At 50.8% G+C, this 17,435-nt stretch overlaps 6 protein-coding genes across 6 annotated transcripts; 4 read left to right on the top strand and 2 right to left on the bottom strand.

Annotated features, from left to right (window-relative positions):
- Positions 1-1,627: 1,627 nt before the first annotated feature.
- Positions 1,628-2,525, bottom strand: BDV14DRAFT_201232 (uncharacterized protein; the record flags this gene model as incomplete). Its single annotated transcript, XM_073773702.1, has 2 exons — positions 1,628-1,949; positions 2,410-2,525. The coding sequence occupies 2 exons, from the start codon at positions 2,523-2,525 to the stop codon at positions 1,628-1,630; spliced, it is 438 nt and encodes a 145-aa protein (XP_073626938.1).
- Positions 2,526-3,915: 1,390 nt separating this feature from the next.
- On the top strand, positions 3,916-5,026 carry BDV14DRAFT_190505 (ketopantoate reductase family protein; the record flags this gene model as incomplete). Its single annotated transcript, XM_073771348.1, has 2 exons — positions 3,916-4,111; positions 4,182-5,026. 2 exons carry the CDS (start codon positions 3,916-3,918, stop codon positions 5,024-5,026), a joined length of 1,041 nt encoding a protein of 346 aa, XP_073626937.1.
- Positions 5,027-5,703: 677 nt separating this feature from the next.
- On the top strand, positions 5,704-7,174 carry BDV14DRAFT_201230 (alpha-hydroxy acid oxidase; the record flags this gene model as incomplete). Its single annotated transcript, XM_073773701.1, has 6 exons — positions 5,704-5,797; positions 5,850-5,883; positions 5,937-6,274; positions 6,342-6,889; positions 6,966-7,042; positions 7,099-7,174. 6 exons carry the CDS (start codon positions 5,704-5,706, stop codon positions 7,172-7,174), a joined length of 1,167 nt encoding a protein of 388 aa, XP_073626936.1.
- A 2,856-nt stretch (positions 7,175-10,030) lies between these two features.
- BDV14DRAFT_209522 (class I SAM-dependent methyltransferase) lies at positions 10,031-11,139 on the top strand (the record flags this gene model as incomplete). Its single annotated transcript, XM_073775666.1, has 4 exons — positions 10,031-10,122; positions 10,171-10,278; positions 10,332-10,609; positions 10,671-11,139. 4 exons carry the CDS (start codon positions 10,031-10,033, stop codon positions 11,078-11,080), a joined length of 888 nt encoding a protein of 295 aa, XP_073626935.1. The 3' UTR covers positions 11,081-11,139.
- Positions 11,140-12,088: 949 nt separating this feature from the next.
- Positions 12,089-12,862, bottom strand: BDV14DRAFT_175457 (ribosome biosynthesis protein NIP7). Its single transcript, XM_073769072.1, has 2 exons — positions 12,535-12,862; positions 12,089-12,467 (listed from the first exon to the last, which is right to left on the bottom strand). Exons 1-2 carry the CDS (start codon positions 12,749-12,751, stop codon positions 12,124-12,126), a joined length of 561 nt encoding a protein of 186 aa, XP_073626934.1. The 5' UTR covers positions 12,752-12,862; the 3' UTR covers positions 12,089-12,123.
- A 688-nt stretch (positions 12,863-13,550) lies between these two features.
- On the top strand, positions 13,551-14,782 carry BDV14DRAFT_201227 (uncharacterized protein; the record flags this gene model as incomplete). Its single annotated transcript, XM_073773700.1, has 3 exons — positions 13,551-13,686; positions 13,749-13,997; positions 14,061-14,782. The coding sequence occupies 3 exons, from the start codon at positions 13,551-13,553 to the stop codon at positions 14,780-14,782; spliced, it is 1,107 nt and encodes a 368-aa protein (XP_073626933.1).
- Between the last annotated feature and the right edge of the window lie 2,653 nt (positions 14,783-17,435).

Genomic DNA, 17,435 nt, shown 5'->3' with positions numbered 1-17,435 from the left:
CCAACTCACGTCGTTCGACCACACAATATGGCCCATAGTCCTGATGGCGTTCCCCTTACTAAGTACGTCTGTCACTGTTCGACTTTCTGTTACTAACCACGATTATACAGTGTCATATCTACATGGGACAATAACCCATCAAACCCCTCTTCCTTTCAATGTAGATGGGAAGGCTGCACTAGCACCCATCGTTGGACTCGCGTCATCGACCTCATGAGGCATATACGGACGATCCATATCGCGCCGAATGCCCATCCGTGCGCGTTCTGCGAAAAGGCTTTTGGGCGTAAAGATCATCTATCTGAACATCTGAAGCACTGCCCCAATGCTGGCTAGCCCCTGACCATCTCCCTCCTTGGTTCTCCAGGGTAATTGACAGATGCTAATGCTTGACGTTATGTTTCGGTTCCATCTTTGTCTTTCGTCATATCCTCGTTCCGTCAGAGGCCCTTGCTGGACTTGGTTACCTATCTTCAAGCTACGTCTTACGTATAGAGTCAGGCCGTGCTCTTGGGTTTCTGACCAATGTGTACATAGAAAAGTGTTTTATGTTAGATCTCATTTGTTGGAATCTTTTTATTTCTTTGACAAGGCTGCTCATGGGGTACCACTCACTACCCCAAATCGGCCGCAACGCAACCCCTCTAATATTGACATCAGGCTCACTTATTGATAGAACGATACACTTTCCGATGTTTCTGCACTACACCCAATGTTCGATTATCCCCACAACACACTTCTCTACCAAATGATCATTTCTCCTTCCTGCTCAAACTGAACTCAACAACCTTGAACGTCAACCCATCTACACACCCACCTCACCATTGATCCACTTCTTCCTCTCCTTCCCTCATCCACCCTTGAAGTACCGAATTGACAGAACCATCGATGTTGATCGCAGGCAATCGTCATGTCAGTCAGAGGTCCCGGACCCAGCCTCGCTTGTTTCGTTCTTTCCGGAAAGGGTAGGTGTTGGCCTGAGTCCAGACCCCTGTCCCGGAAACGGCAGGGGCGATGGAATAAGGTTATGTCCGACGGGCTGAGGCCGGGGCGGGGGCGGGCCGCTCCTTCCTTACTTGTCGGTAGACCTAACCGGCGCAATACGTCCCGTGACTATACGCATCGTCTACCTGTGTATTCGGAGGATCTATGGTCAGGATAGTGTCTTGGGACTAAAAGGAACAGAATGTGCCGTTCGAAAAAACACTTGTATAGGGAGATATCAAGGCCTGGAGACTGGTGCTATCAACGGGAAAGGTCTCACCGTCAGAGCTGCAATGCTAATATCATAAAAGGCCAAATGACATCAGGGACTAACAAGGCAACTCTATTATTGACAATCTAGTAGCTTCGGTATTGGAAAGGTGGAAAGGGAGAAATTGGAAGGATAGAACTGTTGATAGTAAAGTTCATCTGAACGGATGCAAGCTCCATGCCCAGCCTAGGATATATGTACGTAATCATTGTCGTCACGTCCGAGGACGTTTTGTCGAGTACCCGGGGCTTATCTGTTTATCATGCTTTCCGGCAGTGATTGCTCCCAATCATTTAGTTAAAGGGGGTTGACCCGTGAGATCAAGGATGTAGTATCAGTTTCAGTCTGGTAAGACTGAATTTCCTCCTCTTGCTAGTCTATCTCAATGATTTGATCCTCTTGCTCTAGTTTGAATTTTTCCAAGAGCCGTACAATGGTATAGTGGCCGTTCGTATCTGCCCAACGCACAGCATCCTTGTATTGACGCTCACCATCTGGACCAGTAACCGACGCTCCAGAGATGAGAAGTAAATGGACCATATCCAGTCGGCCGTTTCGGGAAGCTCCTTCAAGCGCTGTTGGGCCAAATTCGCGGGCACGAGGCTCGTTAACGTCCGCGCCGAGATCAATAAGCCTGCGGGCCATCCAGAGGAACCCATTTCCTGCGGCAAGCTGTAGTGCCGTGTATCCGTAACTTTTTGCGGGTTCATTTGAAGGGGCTGCTGGGCCGCGAGTCGGACATTTTGGTTCTCGTGGCTGTTCGGTTGGTTGTGGTGGATGGAGTCTATGGCGGTTTTTGGACAGCGGTTGATTTGTGTTTGGGTGGGAGGGCGAAAGAATGATGAGAGATTCGACTTGGGTTCGAAAGTAATGGCATTCAAAAATACTCGAACGGCTTTATATGTGGGAGAAGTCTATAGCAAACTGCATGAATGGGCATGGCCTTTGTGATCAGAAGTTACAGTGTCTTTGTACTCCTTTGTTTCATCTCTCCTGTTATTAAGAACTCGAACCATACTCCTTGGTCACGGTCAAAGACCTGTTTAATATTGATACAAAAAGAGTAGGTATATGGGCTCTTTCAAGTAGAGAATGGTCTTTAACTGCTTTTTCTGTATCCAATCTTGCTTTGTTTGAAGGCGTCGATGAGGTACACCTTATCCTGCGGGAGGTGGTAGACCTGCAGGATCGAGACTGTTCCGTGTCGAGAGAGGTTCACGCCCTCAACGTCGACGTATAGGGAGGGTGGGGTGTTGGGGAGATCGACCATGGCTCGACGAGGGCTGCGACTTGCGCCGGTGTATCGACGATGATGACGCCCTCGGGGATGGTCGTATCAATGGCGGCGGGTTTGGGAGCGGGATTGGGACGTGGCCAGCTCCAGGCTGGTGCTCAGAGCGGCGATGCCGGGGTCGGCTTTGGTGGTGGGCTTGGTTAGGACGGTTGTGCTCGACATTTTGAATAACGTCTTTGAATATTAAAGATAATATTTAAAACCGTTATACACGATAGTGATAAACAGGGTAGTGTGAGGAAGATGGAGGAGAAAGCGAAAGCGTCCTCAGAGCTGCTGGGTAAGGGCCATGGCCAAAGCTCCCATGGCGGAATATGACTCCGGTATACTTTGGCGGTTGGCATTTCCGCTGTATGGAGGCAAATTCCTAGCTACTCTGGCCACATCTTGAGTTCCAAACTGAGTTCGTCTTCGGCAGCACGCTGCTAAGATGTCAACGTTCATGGACGGAATACGTTCCCATATCAACGAGGAGAGGGTCAGTCATCTCGAGAAGCGGCCTTTCGAAAAACGACCATATAAACCTGAGCTACAACCATGGTCTCCACTGGAGTAAAAGTCTTGGATATACGCAGCATACAGTACTCGGAAAATCTCCCGACTCTGGTCGTTTCCCTCCATTCGTACAAGACCAATATGCGAACAAGTGCCCAATGTCACGTCATAAGCAAGGCCATTCTAGGGCAGGCGGTGGACCGTCTCTTGAAACTTAGAGAGATCGAAAAACGACCGGCTGGAAATCATTCTCGTGGAGTGTTCAGAGGGAAAGTCGGCGGTCGACCATGGGCCAAGCCCTAACTTTTTGGCCCTTCGGATATCAGTGCCGCTGCGCATTGTGCGAGTAACATCAAGGATGAGGATTCCTGTGCATACATCAATTTCTTATGTAATTATACTATTGCTAGGACAATATTTTTTAGAAGCTACCTTTTCTACGAGAAAGAAGCTCAGCTGTGGTAAGCGGTTCTGACGTCTGCTCCGACCCGGACGTGGTCGAAGGAGACAAAAGCAGCCCTAAACCCCTGGTCACCACATGAAAGGATCAATGCCGCGGCTACGAATCACTGAAGACATGTCATCTATCTACTCCACCACAGATAAGCATAGGTGGCCAAGGTCGGAACATTGCCGATTCGCTCGGTGATGCCTTCCTTACCACCGAGTTTAGTATGCGACACCGAGTTACCCCAACTCGATAAGATACAGCTATGACGCTCCGACTTCCCCGCACCGATAAAACTGAGATCACTCTCAATGGTCTTGATTAAATGTATAAGTCTTCTTCGCAGCAGCTTGCCGTCGCCCAATTTACTTTGACCCCTTTCTCCGCATTCCTTCCTCCTCGCACTTCATTACCATCGCAACCATGACTATCGAAAAAGCCAGAGTACTTATCGTCGGCACCGGGGGTATTGGCGCAATGTCTGCGTATGCGCTTGAGCAAGGCGGAAAGGCAGAAGTCACGGCGGTCCTGCGCTCAAATTACGATGTCGTGTCAAAGTCTGGTTTCGAGATTGATTCGATTCAATATGGGAAGGTCTCTGGATTTAAGCCTGCGAACAGTACGTCGCATCCAACCTCTTATACCAGCTTCAACTCATCGCAATAATTGGTGACTAATGAGAATCGCAGTGCGCAAAACAATCCCCAACGTCGCCGAAGAAAACCTGCCCCCCTACGACTTCATCCTCGTCACAACCAAGAACCTCCTCGACATCCCACCCAGCGTCGCAGAAATTATCGCACCCGCCGTAACCCCGTCAAAGACAGCAATAATCCTCTCCCAGAACGGCCTAAATATTGAGAAACCCCTTATCGCGCGCTTCCCCCAAAACCCCATAATCAGCAGCGTGACGTACCTCGGCGCAACGCAAGCACCACCAGGCCACATCCTCCACGATGATCCCGACGTTCAGAAAATCGGCCCCTTCGCGGGCCAAAATACCCTGGACCCCGGCGTCGCAGAAGAAGCAGCAAAGCAATACATCGCGACATATGACCCAAATAGTAAGTTGGAACTCACATATGATACCGACGTCCTCAAAGCCCGCTGGCGCAAACTCATCTACAACGCCTCGTACAACTCCATCGCGTCGCTTCTCTTCATGGATACGCCCCGGATGCGCGCGAGCAGACATATAATCGACGATTTGATCCGGCCTATTATGAAGGAGGTTATCGCCGCGGCAGAAGCATGCGGTGTATCGGGTTTCCCATCTGATTTGCCGGAGAAGGTTATTAGGGGTGACCCCACAGATACGGCGTTCAAGCCATCGATGTGTCAGGATGCGGAGAAGGGCGCGTTCATGGAGATTGAGAGTATTGTTGGGGAGCCGTTGAGGGAGGGGGAGGGGAGGGGGGTGGCTATGCCTACGCTTAGAACGGTCTATGGGTTGTTGAAGGGGTTGCAGTTGAAGGTTAAGGAGAGGAATGGGCTTTGGGAGCCGCGGTTTGAGGAGGGGCACCCTTATGCTTAGTTGGAAATTTCCGATGGGAATGAATATATCAGGATATTTGACCAGTTAGTAGTTCGTATCTTTATTGCTATCGGATGGCTCTTGGATCTCTTACATTGTTGGAGTTCTATTGTAGGTGATGGGCTATCCTCTGTACTTGAGGTCTACTTACCACAACGCATTCCACTATTCACTCAGATGTACCACTATTGTCATTATGTGAGAACAACTCCAATTCTACGTCTGAGACATTACCTCCAGCCAATATACCGCAGCCTACTCGAACGAACAAAGCGCGCGGAGAGTACAAATGTATAAGAATAAAGACGGCGGGCCCTAAAGGCCAGGGTACAATATCAGACTGAACGAGTTATTGCAAGGGCGTAAAAGAATCCAGGTATTTACTTCATTGTTATCGCGGCGGGTAAAGCCTTGGTGTATCAGTAGGTGAGGTTGGAGTTGGAGAAGCGCCATCTCCGCGCATGCGGGGACAAGATAGTAGAACGATTCAGGCAAGCGATGCCGAATCAACCCCTCATAGATACAATTCTTATCGTTCAGCAATATAGCAGCTAGGATTTTGCGAAAGTAATATAGGCGAGCATACGAGGTGCACAAGCCTTCTATTCGGTTTCAAACACCTGTAACTTCAGCCAGGCCCGGTCGATATTCCCGGTGAAAGTTTTAGGACAGCAATAATGGCGAATCGCGGTAAGAGCTATGATCCGAAAGTCCATTCGATCGCGGACCTTGAGCGATTAGGGTCGGGGAAGATGGCGAAATCATATCGGGGTATGTCCTGAACTGAAGCCTCACCACGGTTGGTGTTGATAGCTGGAAACAGAGTACTACAATGAGGGTGCAATGGATCTGATAACGTACATCCGTCGACCTACTGTCTATGGTCGACCCAGAGTCTGACAGATCACAGCCTTCGTTCGAACACATCCGCCTACGACCGTTACCTCATCCGCCCACGCGTGCTCCGCGACGTATCATCCCTCGACACATCGACCAGTATCTTCGGATGCAAAGTGAGGTTCCCGTTCGGGTTCTCGCCGACGGCGATGCAGGCGCTTGCGCATCCGGAGGGTGAAGTCGCGACGTCGAAAGCTGCGGCGAGCGGTGGGATATTAATGGGATTGAGTTGTTACTCGACTATCGACCTCGAGAGGGTGGTCGAGCGAAGAACAGGCAACCCTTATGCTATGCAGATTAGTTTGTTGCAGAACAAGGACGCAATGGTTCAGCTGGTGAGGAGGGCAGAGGGTAAGTCCTCCCGTAATAGTGACAGCGGGTCGAGGATAAGAGAACTCGCGGGTTGACGGACCGACAGCCGCTGGTTTCAAGGCCCTCTTCGTCACGCTTGACGCTCCGTACCTTGGTCGTCGACTGAACGAGTACCGAAACAGCTTTGCGATGGCGAAGGGGATGGAGTATCCAAACCTCTACCCAGGGGTGGATGTGAGCAATCTAGAAGACGCCGACGACTCAATGGCTTACGGCATGTGCCTTGTCAGAGAGTGTGGTCTAGATCGAATGCTGACATATACAGATACGGCAATGGAGTGGCCCGGACTGGTATCCTTCTTCCGCCAACATACGTCGATGCAGATCTGGGGCAAGGGAATATACACCGCCGCAGATGCCGAACTAGCCATCAAGCATGGCCTCGACGGTATCGTGATTTCCAACCATGGCGGGCGCCAGCTCGACTCCGTCCCCTCGTCCCTTGACGTCCTGAGAGAAGTCGTCCCGGTGGCAAAGGGCAAGATACCAATTGCAGTGGATGGCGGGATTAGACGGGGCACGGATATTTTCAAAGCCCTTGCGCTGGGCGCAGACTTTTGCCTGGCGGGTCGGCCGGCTATCTGGGGTTTGGCTGTAAGTTTCGCTATCCGAAGCAATGATCCTCCAGCTCGTACCGGTTGGAGCGAGGGGCTGATGTGTTGCGGTCAAGTATAATGGCCAAGCAGGAGTGGAGCTTGCGATCAATCTGCTGTACGACGAGTTTCGGACGTGTATGGCGCTGGCTGGGTAAGCCCCTTTGCTTCCCTCGGCTATGACATCACCTTTATTAATATCCCGAGCAGGTGCAAAAATATCTCCGAGATTAGCAGGGATCATATCTCGCTCCTGCAGCAGGACGGGCGGTTGTTGAAACTGTAATATGGGGTTCTTGGCCGCCGCACGACAAGGGTTCGGAAAGGCAACCGTTGCCAGGCTAGCCAGTTCATCATCGGGAAGAGGGTCTGACGGCGTCAAAGAATCTGCATGGCATTGGGACTAGTTAAGTAGACCAGTGGAGCTGGACGTATGTACGTTAGTGCCCGTGATCCTTTCGAGACAATGTAGAATCATGATGACAGGCTACACTGCAGCTGAAACAGCAAGGCTGTAGGGCGTCTCGTATACTGTTACCTGAAGTGTCATGGTGCACATAGTATCCGCATGATGGATGTTTTGGACTCGGGAATATGGTAACTCACGCTGTTCGCGAGTATCACCATTGCACGATAAGGCCATCAATGAATTATCTGTGGTTGGGGTTTTTCTGTCGGCGCGGGATTCATCAACACCGCTTATGATGTTCCTTGGGACATGAAAAGTTTGAGGAAGGTGCGAGTCCTGACTGGACACTGACCCGAAATGGCAGGAGCGATGCACATGGTCGTTCTTTCCTTGTGAAGTCGCCGGCTGTGCCTAAACTACAATGCGGACATTCTGGGGTTGAAGCAACCCCAGTGCAACCAATTGATTCTGTCGCGGAAGCAAGCGGAAGAGCTCCTCCACCATCTAGACTAATTTGTTGTACCAATAACAGTTGTCACGGTGGTACCACAGCCTACATTCGTCGATTTTGCCGCTGTCAAGGATACATAATTGCTTCGATCTTCCTCTCTGACGATGCGAATTCCTAGTCACAATGCCCGGGATGCAACAAGAAGGCAGACTCGTGCCTTCTAGATTGGCATTCGTATAATGCAACGTCTCTGTCGATCCGGGTCCAGCTGTATATTTGGGGGCCGACTGAACTTGTGGGGTGTATATGGGTCCCGCAGGGCACCGGAAAGGACTTCACCGAGCAACAGCTGCGGCTGGGCTCCAGGCGTTTTCGATACACTGCCCAGCAATTCTCAACACAGAGATATCTGGTCATGCAAGAACAGAGGCCTAGGATTTCCTTTGGTCAGCAACTGCTCATCCGAAGTAGTCCCTGGATCACAAGACTCCTAGCCCCCAAACCCCGTCTCGTTCAAGAGACCGATGTGGAGCAATATCAAGCGCGCTCCAACATGACTGGACGTGTCGGCAACAGAGGAACCCTTTCGCGTCACAGTCCCGAAGGCTTGGTATCTCTCACCGTCCTTCGAGGCGCGCGTCAATGAGTCTCGGATGCCGAACCACGATGATCCGCAACGCACTAAGAAATGCCCCGCTATCAATCGACACAAGGGGGCTGAGATTAAAGGCAATGGTCTTGTGAAATAGATGTCACGTTATCGCTTTCCTTATTGTGACTCCGTCATCGTGCCCTATCGGAAGGCCTAACTGTATAGAGTTCGCCGTAACGATTTCGCGGGCGATCATGATTCATGTCTCTTGGGCATAGCTCTCGGTTCCATATTTCTTTATTCCTTTGATTTCTGAGGCACGTTGCGAGCGGGGATTAGCGGATACGAATCAGTGGCTGACACTGTACGTGTCTGACCAGCTGCATGAGAGCTCGCAAACTCAACCAGAGCACGGACTGTGTCACGACAGGCATTTCCTTCCAATCGTGTACCCAGGGGGCTCTAACTCAACGGCACAACTCGGACAGCTCATAGATCGCGTCCTCTTGGCTGCGAGGGGTTGCTGGTAAACAAAGAATCTTACCAGGGCACGTCCCGCGAGCAGGATGAATCAGAATCTTGGTGGCCCCGCGCTGGCCACGTTCCAAATTCCAGAAAGATGTCGGACAATCCTTGGCCCATACGGCTTGGCGTGCGATCAGGCTCCATGGGGGGAAAGCAGAGAAGCTACCAGTGGTGTGGAATCGGGGGCCATCGCCTAGGATCAATGTTCCGAAAAGAGGCAATTAGGAGAACGCCATAATCATCTGGACACTGAAGGAGCAGGAAAAGCGAGGGGAAACCGTTGAGGACAGAGTGGGAGGCTCCATGATGCGAGTCAGTGGCAGAGACACAACACAGAGAGACAGAAGGAGTAAGGGGATACGGTGCTGAGTCATCACCGCCAAGCTGTCCTCGGCCCAAAGAGGGAAGAGCCGAGGATATTGCTGACTTCCTGGGGGCAAATCTCACCAACAAAGCAGTCTGATTGGGTCCCAAGTCTCGTACTGCTTAACCCAGATAGTCCTAGCGTGGTGTTTATGCTCTTTTGCATGCGTCAGGATCGTGAAGACCCAGCTCCTTCCGCCATCGTATCTACTAACTCCCTGCTCTGCTTGTATCTGGGCCTCTGCCAGTATCTGTACTCGCCTGTTTTTACCAGAGACCCCTATCAATGGACAGTGGCACAGGTGGTTTCTGAATCTGCACGATCGAACAATGAATCCGCCGTGTCCGGGGCATGCATGAATCCAGCTAGCCAATACGATCCCTGAATAGTGGACTTTAGGGCTATCGACTGTTTAGATTGTCCATCGGAGTCAATCCGGATTCTCCAGAGCTCCACTGCTTCCAAAGCCAAGTGCCCACACTGTCACTGACACTCGCCATTCATCGCCGTCTTCGGGTCGGGTGTCGGGATTGCATGCGAGCGAGCCATGCCAGGGAATTTCTAGCCGTTGTTGTTATTTTTTTGTCCTCTTTATCCACTCGTATCCCGCTGGTCCCTGCATTTCTTTTGGCCCTGGGTATATCTCGATCTCCACTGCCTCTCTGATCATCCTCATCCCCATCTCTATAAAGACAGCCCCCGGCCCTCGAGTGAGTCTTTCATTACTATCAATCTCTCACCCAAACAATGCTAAAGCGCATATACAGATCAATGAAGACCAGCAGAGCAACCCGTCTCGCCATGCCGTCAACACGTGCACAGACTCGTGCGCAGACGAGACAGGCAAAATCAGACTACCTTTTGAAGGCTGTCGAAACAGACGAGAATGAACGGTAGGTCTTCTTCGGTTCACTAGGCAGCAGCAAAACTAACGTCTTCAGACTCGATATCCAACACCGGATGATCCAAACCATGATGGGGCAGCAGCTCCTACATCCAGATATCCCAACAAACTTTGAACGCGTTGCCGATGTAGCAACCGGTAACGGGTGCGTCCTAACTCCTGCATAACCAGTAATCTTCATGATCTAATGGTCTCTAGAACATGGCTCTATGATCTCAAAAAAGCCCTCCGCAAGTCTGGCAAAGAAATCCCCGGAACAAAATACCACGGCTTCGACATCTCCTCAACCCTCTTCCCCAAACAAGACTCGCCCCAAAAATCCTCAGCAGACGTCGACTTCACAGCCCACGACTTCTACAAGCCCTTCCCTGAAGAACATCTCGGAAAGTACGATATCGTACACGCGCGTCTCCTTGTCCTTGCTATACAACTCCCTGATCTCAAGCTGGCTATTGAGAACATTATGGGTTTGTTGAGTATGTCTTCTTTTCCACCGACAGCATCGCTATATATTGAAAACGTTACTAACTAGCACAGAACCCGGCGGCTACATCCAATGGGAAGAATACGACTTCGCCGACCAACTCGCCCGCGCCCCATCCTGCACAATGGCCTCAACCTGGGACACAATCCTCAACTGGATCGCTGAGCGCGGGTACAGCCTCACATTTACCGACTCGTTAACCGAGACCCTCTCATCCTGCGGTCTTGAAATAACCGAGCGCAAACAATTCAGCACGAAGGGCCTCCCATTCAGCGAAGACCACAAGTTGACTCTCCTCTACGCGTTCTACACGGGTGTTCCCAAAGTCTGTCTTAAGATCAGAGGGAAGACCGATGAGGAGATTGAGACTATTGTAAAGAGATGTCTAGAGGAGTGGGAAGGTGGTCTGTTGATTGATTATTATCTGTCGAGGGTTACTGCGCGGAAGCCACTTGACTCCTAAAGATTCTTAATTACTTTCAATCATTGGGGGGCTGGATTGTACTTTGCTTGCTACGCGATGCTGTGCTGTGTTATAAGCGAGTTCTTTTTTTTTCCGAGTTATTCTGTTATGGTGGTCTTCTGATGATTCGGCATATACTAGACCTGATAAGCGTTTGCATTGTGTCAACATTTCCTTCGTTCTTTTCTTGTTCAACATATATACTACCTACATACTCTACTACCTCCTAATCAACGATGGACACTTTACTAAAGGGATAGCGGAAACCGGAGCCCTTGGCATTCATAAGCAACATACGTACGCACCTACGCCCTTCCATACGGAGTCTGCAAGTCGACCAGCCCAGTGGCTAGTGGCCAGTGGCGAACGGAGGTGTAAACGGTGATATCTTGTTTCAGCCTCTAATAATAGATAGAATAGCTCGCACTAAGGCACTATGGTACTTCTCTAGTAAACACACTAAATCAAACAAGGCAATGCACCCGGATGCCAATAATGCCAATAGCCACTCTGCGCCGATACGCCTGGAATTATATGAATGGATGAACCACAACGCTTTTGTCCCCGATTCTCCTCCCTGTGGGTGTTCTTGCTTGCTTATGCAATGCAGTGCAGTCCAGATGTTGCTGTGGACCCATCGGTGGATGGTACTGTCAACTTGGCAAGACTAACGGCCACTCCGACTGGGGTCTGAAACCGAAACCGGACGACAACTGAGTCTGACATGTCTCCGAGAAGCCCTAAGCTTGGCCTGCGCTTGGGCTTGAGCTTGGACTTGCACTTCACTTTGAGTAAGCTTATACGATCCTTGCTTAGTTTCGTCAGGCTCAGGCTCAGGCTCATATCAGGGCGACTGATAAGGCATCAAAGCTCCACAACCACAACCACAACCAGACGCATAAGCACAAGCACAAGCACCGCAAAGCGAAGTAAGCCAGCACAACCCCCACACCACACGACACACCACCCTTTAGCCTTCCCACAAACAATCTCAATGTCCCCTCCCATCCCATCCCCACAAACCCTTAACGAAACAGCTCAACTTAACCGGACGCAAACAACGTATCCTCGTCTCTAAGATACTCGCCACAATCCGCCTGTCTAAAGCAAACCACACCCGTCGGATCCAACCGTCTCGCCTCAGCCGTAGAGCGCGCCGTGATCCCAAAGCCCAGCGGGACATCATCCTGCGTGCAAACAATGACACCGGAGTGCTCGACCATATCGTCGCTCGGCATTCTCGCAATGTGTGCTTTGGCAACGTTCGACCCGTACAGGAAGGGCATTACGCCGTTGGGGCGGATGTAGATCTTGTTGCGGGCGTGGTCGGCGATTATGGGGAGGGCTGTGATGTGCAGGCGGAATTTTCCGGTTTTGGTGAATTTGCCTATACCATTGAGAGACTCGTTAGCTTTGTCAAACCGGGGCGAGGTAGTTTTGGTTCGGCCACTTGCCCATGCAAATACCCAGCGAAAGAAGCTGGTCGCGTGGGATACTCGTTGCCAGGTTCGCGAGACTCAGTCGGACGTAGTAGACTCTGTTGTGCGAGAGGCGGAAGACGTAGCGGTCGCCGTCGGGGGCATCGGCGATGAGCGACTTGAGGGAGCTGCCGGTGTACTCGGCGAGCTTTTTGAAGAGGGTTTGGGTCTCTTCTTCCGTGAGGGCGCGCATTGTGACTGTTGTTCTTGGGTTTATGGGTATAAAAAGTGTATTGGAGAAGTTGGAATTGGCAGATTCGGTCGTTGAGGTTAACGGCCGTGTCTTTGCTCGCTCAGAATGTACAGGCCCGCAATGAAGTTTTCCCTGCGGAGAAAAAAAAGTTGGATAGCGGTCGGTTATGCTCGGCAGAATCAGATACCGCTTTCTGGTTGTGGCTCGTGAGTTGCTTGGCATGTTATTCCCCTTCGGGATTAGTGTCACATGGCACCCCTCAGCGGCCCACGGGCCCATCCCCTGTCACTCCAGGAACCATGCTAATAGACTATGCAATACTAGAAACCATATTACAGCTTGCCTTTAGCATCCGGGCCTTAATGACCCAATCGAACTAGTTGGAGCCCGACTGTACCCTTCCTCTGTCTCAGATCCGGGCGCGTAGATCTGTTCCTTCGACGAACCTAAGACATCTTCACAAATACAGAACGCCAGGGACAAACCAGACTATGCCAATATCTTGGAAATGCCCTGCAATTATGAGCAATGACCTATCAAAATGCATACTCTATCTCGTAACATGGTGCGATATCTCGATCGCAGCCTCGTCTGCAGAACGATAAGCGCCGAACGAGCTGGAGGTGGCTGGTGAATGGTGATCGATCTCTCCATCTGCAGGTGCAGCAGATAACCCCGCCAACATCAGATTGATCGTATGCTCTTCTCTCTAACGTCTCCAATGTCCAAATATTAATTCTTTTCCTCTGAATTGCGTCTTCGTGTGATATTGTTGTACACAGAGAACTAGATCGCTACAATGTCCCGCCCCCCGCTACGATCAACATTCCCGTCCGTGAGAATAGACGCCGACGACGCATTCATCTGCCCCTGCGGATATAGAGTGAAAGACTTCCTAGTGAAGAAGGAAAGCAGCCCGTACCGAGGAACAAAATGTACCCCCTTCATCCATTTCCTACTCTCTGTACCCTGAACGTAATGTTAAGTGTGTGCACAGTCTACGCCTGTCCAAAAAATATATCCGACCCCGCCCGATGCAAAACAACAATCTGGTTCGACGAGCAAGATAAAGTCCGCAACCTTATACCGCCATCTATGCAATCGCCTCGCACCCCAAGGAGGCAGGTTGATATACGGATTTTTGGGGCTTATACGCCGTCGACTACATTTGCGACTGGTGAGAAGAGGAAGAGAAATGAGATGGAGTGGTTCGATAGTGCAGTTGGCGACTTGGAGCGGGATCAAGGTACATATCCTCATGAGTCTGGAAGACAAGAGAACGGTCAACAATGCTAATTCAATATCTTAGAAGAGCCGGCGTCCCCATCTGCGATCAGGTCTGCAAAGAGCGTGCGAGCGCGATATGGCTATGTTGATGCGGCTACTCAGACGGGAGAGGAAAGTCAACTACGTTCAATTCCACCTCCACGTTCAGCGCCAGCTACTCGACCAGTGCCCAGAAAAATGCCACGACGCCGACTATTCGACGAGTACCTACCGCCGTCGCACAGAAAAACCATTACGCCGTTCGATCCATTCGCTCCCGCGGGGCAGGAGAAGGACAAGGGCGGCAGCGGTGACGATTTGTATACTTCGACGCCTCCAAGAGATGTACGACCTCTGCAAGACTCATCCGCCGTTTCTGGTTGCAAGCCAGCGAGATCAGCGAAGAACATCCGTGTCAGCTTCTGCGAAGATTTATCAAGCGATCGCGCCGGTGAAGCGCCTCAGCCAACAACGCCGTCGTGCCCAAAAGCACAGAATGCCACGACAGGTCTACTTACACCACCTGCTAGCAAGTGGCCTCGCAACCCACAACTTCGCCGCCCAACGTCACCTCGGGGCCCAAGGACACCGTCAAGAAGTATAAACACGCTGCAAGTACCGTCGCGACTCATCCCGGAGGCAGATAGCGATAATGAATCCTTCGGCTGGAACGAAGAACTCGAAAAGAGTTTCCTTGACGCTGTTGATGAGGGTGAGAAGGTGAAGCCGAGGGAAAGTGAGCGGTTTAGTCCGTTGTTTGTTTGAGATGGGCGGGTGTGGCGAGTATGTATATATTCTGGGATCCATTCACATAAGTAGCATGTATATTGAAACTCGGTAGCGGGCCTATCTACCTACCTTCCCGTGACGAGTTTGGCGCCAACTTAGTCTCTCTCGACCGGCAGCTGGCTGATTCTGACTGGAAAGGCGGATATCACGATTCCTGTTCTCGGACACAATGAAGTGCTGAGTTGAAAGATCGTGTAACCCCAGATCAACAAAACACCACCGGAGGGACAGTCCCGCCTGCGAACTGTGGTAGCTCAAGGCCGTTTCTGGTCTGATCATACCAATTTCCTGATTCCAGCGCCATCTTCTCGTACGGCGCGTGCTTATTCTCCGACAAAATGTGTGACGTAAAAGCTTTAAGTATTTCGCTCACCTTCATCCACTTCTTGCTTTGCTCGCTCTAAGCTGGGAGTCTCGATGCGCATCTGCAGTCCGACTAAACGCGTGTGAATATCAGTACGGCTTACCAATGTCACGACTCATAGAAGACACGTTTCGCCAGGGCCAGAATCTGTGATTTCCTCTCATTTTTGCGGCATCACGGTCTGACGTCTATGGCTGAATCGAGTTTGGGGGTGACGCAGGGTTGAGATGTTTCAAGACGCAAGGCATATTCCATGCTTGACGGGGTGAAGGTTCAGCTGTCATCCGAAACGTGGGAGGCATGGTGCGTGGTGGTCCGGTTGGGTCCTAGAGTAAGGAGGGTTACACAGCCCAGGCTACGAGTGAACTCCTGATATAGGAAAGGGAGGGAGCCTTAAGACTGAGTTGTATGTATAGGCGCCCCGGTTGGTTATACTCTGTGTGGAGGACTGGTACTGCAAGCGTGATGTCTTGAGTTCTTGATTGTCCCTTGGAGTCATTAAAAGCAAAGATGAATACTCTGTAGCCTGTAGCTGATATCTCCAATTTTCCGGCGGAAGTCGGGGGTACCGGCGTTAACGCGGGATGCCGATCTTCGGCTCCGTCACCAAAAATTCAAAGACTTGACTACACCAAGCGGTGTGAGAAACAGGTGCGTATTCGCAAAAGGGTGCTGGAAGAGCATATTGATTACTGATAAGAGGAAGCATCACCGGGAGAGCCTGATCCGTATCTTAGCAATCAGCTTCTGGGCAATCCTGGCAGATATGACGCCTTACATGCAGTGAGATCGGAGATCGGAGCTCGGACGGGCGAATTTGCCGAGACCCTACAACAACGAGCACACCAAATGACGACCTAGAACGAGCATGAGAGTTGATTTGAAAGCTAAGGCCAAGCCCAGCCCTGGGAGTTAGGAACCTCCAACGTCCAAAACTCCGCTCGTAAGGGAGAGACTCAACAGGGAGAATCGGGGGACGGATGGATTATCTCGCTTGGCGCGGGATCCACAATGTCATTTTACTTGATATTGAGGTCCGACTGGTTGATCCAGGTAAACAATCTGGACATTTCTTAGCATGTGCTAGGACTCCAATTCGTGACTCGACCTCGATCAGAATTATCAGACATGTCAGGTATACCGCGGATGAATCACGGCATGTGCTGCACAGAGTAAGGAGTTCATGACAGCACTCGCAATGCAGGAAGGCAAAAGTCAAAAGTCAGAACCGAATCAACACGTGTTTGGCTGAACTCAGATCGATGCAACATGCATATGAGCTGTGTAGGAAAAGTGGGAAGAGCGCAGATGCAGCAGCAGGCTGGATATCGCAGTTGGTAAAGTAAGATACTGCGGCCATACTTCCAGATGTCCAAGCGGAGGGTTACAGCCGCAGCGGCGTTAACCAGTTGTTCGGATATAGGCCATGGGCTGGGCGAACCCAAGGGGCTTTCCCGGGACAACCCTGCAAGAAGCGTGAGATCACGCTAATCAGATAACTTTGGGAGGTGTTTCAGACGGTCAGATCCGCGTGGTGTCAGTGTCAGATTGTGGCAGGCTCCGCTGAGTCATCGGCTCTATGAATACTCGGCTTTAGTATCATCTCCGATTGGCCGGAGCAGCCAGGAGCTGCTTATTCAGCGGGAGTTACGCGGAGTTTCTAGATCGGGATTGTCTCGCCGACTGCCGACTTGATCCACAATCTTTACTTTCTCTCTGTTCGTCACTCTGTGTTGCGCGCTTCTATTGCCCAGAAAAGGGTTCTGCGGCTTATCCATCACCACATCGTTTACTCGCATTGCCTCATCATTGGCACAAATGGCTGCTCCACTGTCAAGGCTTTCCTTCACACGGAAGTTTCTGCCTTATCCCGTGTTACTCAGCGGATGAGGTTGTTGAAGCCTACCAACAGCTGTGTATACATGTCACGCGACCTCGCTGATATGCCAAGACGTCCTCTTGGCCGTCATGTGACGCTCTAGCGAGTCACCCGACCTCCACCCCACAACAGTATTTCGATTTCATATTGATTTCAAACTCCACTATCAATCATACTACCATGTCGTTGCTATCCAAAAATGTTAGTATTTTCATTACAAAAAGTAACCAGAAACTAATATTATATGTTGTTAGAGCGCGTACACCCGCTACCTTGCAGAGGTCGAGAATAGCGGCCTGGAGCTGCCTGAATACACCACGGTAAGTCAAGATTTTCGCGCCTGCTGTGTTCCTAAGGATTTTTTGTTTATTCTAGGTACGATTTGC

Source organism: Aspergillus stella-maris (genome assembly GCF_047715825.1).
Source record: "Aspergillus stella-maris strain CBS 113639 unplaced genomic scaffold BDV14scaffold_36, whole genome shotgun sequence".
Classification (NCBI taxonomy): domain Eukaryota; kingdom Fungi; phylum Ascomycota; class Eurotiomycetes; order Eurotiales; family Aspergillaceae; genus Aspergillus; species Aspergillus stella-maris.
Note: the sequence above shows the minus strand (reverse complement) of the source record. Positions and strands in the feature narration are given on the sequence as shown.

Coding starts and splice junctions, on each gene's coding strand:
- BDV14DRAFT_175457 (XM_073769072.1), bottom strand. CDS start 12,751: ATGCGCGCCCTCACGGAAGAAGAGACCCAAACCCTCTTCAAAAAGCTC. Junction 12,468..12,534: donor TTCGCTGGGTATTTGCATGG/GCAAGTGGCCGA, acceptor TCAATGGTATAG/GCAAATTCACCAAAACCGGA.